Below are 6500 nucleotides of genomic sequence, written 5' to 3' on the forward strand. Positions count from 1 at the left end.
GGGGGGGGGGGGTTGGGTGCGACGGGCAGGGGCAGCCGCGACGGGCAGCAGGCAGAGAGGAGGCGTCTCTGAGGCAGGCGTCCTGAGCGGCGCCCCCACATGCACAGCTGCCCTTGCCCCAGGCCCCCACCGGCGCCGCCGCCGCACCTGGACGCCGTCTGCGCTGATGCGGCGCGCCACGTCGGCGGCGCCCCACGCCGACACATCCACAAAGTGCTCCGCCTCGGCCTCGATGCGGGCCCGCCACTCGGAGCCGTCTGACGGCGTGAGCGCGTAGCAGAAGACCTCGATCTTGCTGCGGCAGGCGACGGCCAAGGGCGGGGTAGGGAGGGTGAGCAACGGCAGGGGAGAGAGGCCAGGGCCAGCAGCGGGGCGTGGCAGGCGTGGCGTGGCGTGGCGCCGGGTGCGGCTGCCCGGCAGCTGCCGGGCACGCGCCTGCGATCGTGCATGCCGAAGACCGCGCCCATCAGGTGGCTCAGAGGGTGGTTGCCAAAGTCGGAGGACACGTAGCCCACACGCAGGCGCTGGCCCGGCGCCAGCGGGAGCGGCGGCGCGTGCGCAAGGCGCGGCACACCCAGGCGCCGCGCCACGGTGACGCAGTACTGCGCATACTGCCGGCCTATGGCCAGCGCCAGGTCAGCAGGGAAGGGGTAGGCCATGGCGTGGAAGGGCTGCACCGAGGGCAGGCGCCCCGCAGCAATGTCGCGCCGAACATCCGCCTCCAGCCTGCGCCAGGAGGCAGCAGCGGCAGGGGTGGCAGCAGGGGTGAGGAGCTGCCGGATACCCACCCCACGCCGCTTCCAGCTCAAAAGCAAGGCTGGCCTAGCCCCGCAGGCCTGGCGCAGGCCACCTCCCACACCTCAGGCACGCACAACCCCCCGCCCCCACGCACCTCTTGAACAGCGCGGGCCTGTCCCCCCACTCGCACACGCACTGCAGGCTGTGCACGTAGTTGGCGTGTGCGTCGGGGAAGTCGGGGCGCAGCTGCAGGGCGTGGCGGTAGGCGGCCAGCGCCTCGTCGTGCCGCCCGCAGTCCTTGTAGGCCGACCCCAGGTTGGCGTACGCCTCGGGGCAGCGCGGCTGCAGGTACATGACGTGCTCGTAGCACTGGATGCACTCCGCCAGCCGCGCCGTGGCCTTGAGGATGCTGGCCAGGTTGTTGTAGGTGACAGACAGGCGCTGCGCGTGCTGGGCTGAGGTACCGCCGGTACCGCCGCCGCCCGGCGCCGCGCCGCCGCGTGCCACGGCCGCCGCGGCCAGCAGCGGCGCCTGCGCCGCCGCCATCTGCAGGTGTATGCACATGGTGTAGCAGGCGATCGCCTCCTCGCTCCTCCCCGCCTCGCGCAGCGCGTTGCCCAGGTTGTTATAGGCCTCCGGGAACTGCGGCTGCGCGGCAATGGCCTGCCGGTACGCCCCAATCGCCTCCTCCAGCTTGCCCTGCGGCAGGCAGGGAGCGCAGGCAGGGCCGCACAGGCTCGGTCAACTGCCAGACCGAGCAGGTGGAGAGGCGGCGGCGCAGGCAGGTGGGCGTGTGTTGCATGGAAGGGGCCACATGCAGCAGTACCTCCGTACCGCACCTGGTCGTAGTACATCCCCGCCAGGTTGCCCAGCGCCAGCGCGCACTCGGGGCGCAGCGCCACCACAGCGTGGAACGCCGCCTCCGCCTCGCCCCGCCGCCCCAGCTCGCGCAGCGCCACGCCCAGCCCGGTGTGTGCGTCGGCGCAGGACGGCTCCAGCCGGAGGGCCTCCTGCGGGCGGGCAAGAGAAGCAGCAGGCGATGAGGAGGGCTGGGGAGCGCAAGGTGGAGCCAGCCAGCCCTCCACCCCAATCCTCCTGCACACCTCTCAGGCGCCACAGCGGCGCAGACGCAGCAGCGCCCCAAGCGGCGGGTCAGCCACCTGCCCGCCCCGCAGGGACGCCAGCCCAGCCCGGCCCAGCCCAGCCCAGCCGCCGCACCTGGTAGCAGGCCACCGCCTGCGTGGCGTCCCCGGCCTCGCGCCGCACGTCGCCCAGGCCGCGCCAGGCCGCCGCGCAGCGCCGCTCCCCGCGCAGAGCCTCTGTGTAGCAGGCGGCCGCGGCGGCGCGCCCAGCCTCGCCCTGCAGGCGCCACAGGTCGCCCAGGCTGACGCGCACCTCGGCCAGGCCGGGGGCGATGGCCAGGGCTGCGTTGTAGGCCTCCATGGCCTGCAGGTGGAAAGAAGGATGTGGGATGGGTGAGTGGGCACAAGGCGCACGAGGGAGTGGGCAGGCCATGCCGGTGGCGTGGGAGGCGACGGACGATGCTAGGGTTCGGCCGGCCGGGGTGTGCACACGCGGCCACCAGCAACAAGAGCGTCTGGCGAGGGCTGGGGCCCCACCTGCAGCACCAGGCCCTTCTGCAGGTACGCCGCCGCCATGTTGTTGATGGCGTCTGTGAAGGCGGGGCGCAGGCGCAGCGCGCTCTGGTAGTACAGCAGGGCCAGGTCGGTGGAGCCCAGCTGCTGCAGCGCGTTGGCCAGGTTGGCGTGGGCCTGGCGGGGGCACAGGGGGGCCGGGGAGGAGGGGGATGGGGGCAAGGGGCGGGCGGAGGCGGGCAGGGTGGCTGCCAGGCGCTGGCCGCTTGAAGACCTGCCAGCTTGCGATCACCGCCCACCACCAGCCCCGCGCGCGCATGCGCACAAACACACACACAACACACACCTCTGCCAGCGTGGGGTCCAGCAGGATGCACTGGTCGTTGCAGGCAATACACTGCTCGTACTGCCCCAGCTGGTAGTGCGCCGCCCCCAGCAGCAGCAGCAGGTCGGTCCGTCGCGACTGCCCCGCCGTATACAGCTGCAGGGGATAAGGTCAAAGCCGAGGCAGGCACTGGTCAGAGCGCGCGCAGGCAGCGGCGCCAGCATGCTGCTGCTGTCGCTGGCCACTGCGACGCACACCAAGAGCACGCGAGGGGAGGGCAAAGAAGAAAGAACCGGCATCTCAACTCACCGCCTGGCACAGCTGCACCACCCGTGCATAGTCGCCGCGTGAGTAGGCTGCGGATGCCTCGTCCATGGCTTGGTCAGCCACGGCGGGTGAGGCTGGCGAGGCGATGGCGGACGCAGGCGCGCTGCCTGCCGCGGCCAATGCCGCCGCCGCCGCTGGCAGCGGCGCTAGCAGGATGCTGTTTGGGGTCTTCTGAGGCATGCCCTGGTCTGTCGGCACATCCTTGGCCGCCACAGCAGCCGCCGCACACTGCATGGGCTGCTGTGCAGCCTGCGGCGCTGCAGGTCCTGCAAGCGCGGCAGGCGACCAGGCGGCGGCGTGTGGGTGACTTGTCGGCGCCTCCGCCTCCTACACTGCCACCGCCCGCAAACCAAGGCAAGGCGCCCCCGCAGCCACAACTGCTATGCAGAGTTTTGGCTTGCACCCTGCGCCTCAGGCGGCAACAACCGCAGGCTGCTCCCACCTGTGTGTGTCAGCTGCTGCCGCACTTCTAGCTGCCCCGCCTGTGCCAAAGGCGCTGCCGCTGGCGGGTCCGATGCTGCTGCCCGCGTCTGCATCTGCGAGTCCGGCAGCGCTGGTTGTTGGTCTAAGCGTTCCCACTGGCCTCCTGCTGCCAGAATCCCCTGCTCTCCATGGGTGTGGGTGGTAGGGGACGCCGCCTGCAGCCCCAGCCACGGCTGGTTGTGCACAGCTGCTGGAGTCATTTGTGGGCGTGCGCTTGTGCTGCTTCAGCGCGGCGCCAACATTCGCAGGCGGCTGTGCGAGAGTCTAGCCTACTCTCCCACTCTCAGGTCATGGCGCAACGGTTTGGTTAAATGGATCAAGTGGTGTGAACCTCCGGATCCAACACCATGCCGAGGTGGAGCGCCATGGGAGGAGCTGGAGGCGATCTGGCAGGGCGCGATGGTTGGCAAGTTATCGATTTGAGAAGGCTGCAGCGGTGTGATGCAGTGAAAGAGAAAAAAGAAGAACCAGGAGAGACTTTGCGCCGCCGACGCTGTCCTGCGGAAACCCCCCGCCGCCTTTCGGCGCTTCAGAATCATTTTTAGGCCACGACAGGAGAGGGCCCCACGGGTCTCAGACGCCACAACATGGACCCTGCGCCTTCATAAGCAACTGTGAGGGCCGGGGCAGTAGGCGTGCCAGAAAAGGGCGGCCCCGGCGCGGGCAGATGCCGGGCAGCAAGTGCACAGTGCATATCAGCAGGCCAGGCTGATATGTTTTGCTCCTTATCTCTTCACACAGATGCGTGCCTTCACGAGACGCCCAGCACATTGCACTGGCTGAGGTGTGTGATGACGGGCGGGGACCGGGACTCCTTCCCCCTTGTGCCGGCGCCTTCGGAGCTTGCTGACAAGGCGGCGGCGACGTCAGACTCTAGCGAAGTAGGAGCCAAAGCTCGACCCTCCATCTCGTATTGATTGTATGCTCGCAATACTTGCTATTACACGTTTTGCTACAGCAAGGGGGCGAAGCCGGCCAGTCACCCTCAGTTGCGGCCTATTCGTGGCCCCATGGGCAGCGCTGCGCGCCTCACAGCGACCCATGCGCACCCACTCGCGTCTGCGGTGCCGAGCCGCCGCGACGTGCGCCCGTTCAGCCCGCCCCGCCGCCTCGTGGGCACGGCCGCCGCCTCTCCGCGAGGACGCCGCTCGGTGGAGGCTCACAGCTGGGCTTTCTTCAAGGCGGGTTAGTAGCAAGCCCGAGGTGGCTGCTTTGATCCTCTCTAATGCTTTGACAACTCAACAACTGGGCGAGGCACACAACTGAAGCAGGTCACCCCGCAAGGCGACCCGCCTCTGCACCGCTTACTGCATCTGTGCATTTCAATGCAGTGGGCCTGCGGAAGCCTGGATGGCTGCCTGACTTTGGGTTGGAGGAGCGCAGGGACACCCTTCAACGCTTCTTTGGGCCTATCTCCCGAGAGGCAAGTTTATCCGCACCCCTGCAATCCTCTGCCGTCGCCATCAGCCTCTGGATGTACTGCCTTTCCACCGTGTGCGACTGCTGCCCGGCAGGTGTACGAGGAGCTGGTGGACGATGGGTTCCGCATGACGGAAGAGGTGCGGCACGAGGCGGGGGAAAGCCGCACGTACTTCAAGGCGGATTTCATTGAGCTCATGTGCAGCTGCGTGGCGCCGGCCTTACCCGATTTCACATGGAGTGCCGCCACTGATGGCAAGGCAGACAAGGGTGAGGCGCCCCGCCGCACAGTTCACGCCGGTGCCAGCCTAGCCGCCCCTGCCGCACCCAAGCCCGCTCCTGCTGCTCACCTGTTGTTCAGATGGGTGGGCGCTCGTTGCGGTGAGGGCGTCAGGGCACCACACGGGGGCACAGTTCTCGCTGCCGGGCCTACCGCCCGTGGAGCCCAGCGGGCGGCGGGTGCACCTGGAGGAGCAGCTGATGAGGGTGCGGGTGGAGGGCGGGCGCATCAGGGAGATTGTGGTGCTGCCCAGCCAAGGCGCCGGCCCACGGGCACTGTACAAAGCTCTGGCGGGCGGCGAAGGGGCAGCACGCTTGCGACGGTGAAGGGGGACATTGGGGGGAGCCTTCCAATTCCATGGCATCTAGAGCTGCTTGTTTCTTCCCTGAGCGACCACATGCACTGCCACAGTGCACTTTCAGCTCGCGTTTCCACAATTGCATGGATGCTATACAACCACAAGACAACATGCGGGGCGGCTGCACAAACAAGCCCCTCAACTTCCAACTTGCAACTCATTTCAATGCATGCGACTCGGTTGGTATGTAACTGAACCACAGCAACCCATTTCAAACTGGCAAAGCGGGTGCATGTGAGATTCTGGCACGATGATGCAAACTGTTGTTGGTGCTTGGCAGGTGGATCGGCAGGGCGGAAGCCTATGCTCCACGCCGCCGCTCCGGGTGGCTGCCACCTGGGCGCATGCAGCTCACACGTAAAACATGACCTGCAGGCATTCAGGCAGGCAGAGGGCAGTCCAGTCGCCCACCGCTGGCTGGAGAGCAAGGGAAACCTGCCAGCGGCTGGCCTGCAACATACTGATAGAGGCACCCGAGAAGGCCAGCCCACGTGCCCAGCCCACCTTGTTCAGCTGGGAGTGCACGGGCAGGAACTCGACGGTGCCGGAGCCGCCGCTGGACACGGAGCCTGTCTCACTGTCGCCTGCGGGGATTGGTGGAAGAGAGGAGCAGCGGGGAGCGCCCTGGGCTGGAGGGCACAGCGGCCTCCTTGAAGCAGATGGAAGCGCTGGCAGCAGCCTGCCAGTCAGGACACAGGCGTGGCAGGCGCAGGGCAGCAGGCCCAGCAGCCGGTGTGCAGCAGCGAGGCGCACCTCCCCTGCACAGCACCCTGCCCCGGAAGGCCGCCAGGTGTGCGTACTGGGCGGGGGGCACCACGCTGATCGAGCGGGTGCAGCGGCAGAACAGGTAGCACAGCCTGCAGTCGGCCGGAGAGGGGCAGCAGCAGGTCACACGACGGACAGGGACCAGTCTGTTTGGGCTGCAGGCTGTGGCGGGGCCCCGTAGTGTGTCGCAAGCAATCCCTGCCTACCCCT

The 6500-nt window shown here is 68.1% G+C and overlaps 1 protein-coding gene across 1 annotated transcript in view; it reads right to left on the reverse strand.

The window, feature by feature from the left end:
- The window catches only part of CHLNCDRAFT_134977 (hypothetical protein), a gene marked incomplete at both ends in the record, with an annotated part of 3926 nt that extends 405 nt beyond the window's left edge, over nucleotides 1-3521 (reverse strand). Inside the window, 9 exons of the mRNA XM_005847124.1 lie at nucleotides 148-291; nucleotides 459-726; nucleotides 893-1437; nucleotides 1578-1748; nucleotides 1957-2184; nucleotides 2358-2510; nucleotides 2680-2814; nucleotides 2968-3251; nucleotides 3428-3521. Of these exons, the coding sequence (XP_005847186.1) occupies nucleotides 148-291; nucleotides 459-726; nucleotides 893-1437; nucleotides 1578-1748; nucleotides 1957-2184; nucleotides 2358-2510; nucleotides 2680-2814; nucleotides 2968-3251; nucleotides 3428-3521 (2022 nt within the window). The remainder of the gene's footprint in view (nucleotides 1-147; nucleotides 292-458; nucleotides 727-892; nucleotides 1438-1577; nucleotides 1749-1956; nucleotides 2185-2357; nucleotides 2511-2679; nucleotides 2815-2967; nucleotides 3252-3427) is intronic.
- Between the last annotated feature and the right edge of the window lie 2979 nt (nucleotides 3522-6500).

This window comes from Chlorella variabilis (assembly GCF_000147415.1).
Source record: "Chlorella variabilis unplaced genomic scaffold CHLNCscaffold_12, whole genome shotgun sequence".
Lineage (NCBI taxonomy): Eukaryota > Viridiplantae > Chlorophyta > Trebouxiophyceae > Chlorellales > Chlorellaceae > Chlorella > Chlorella variabilis.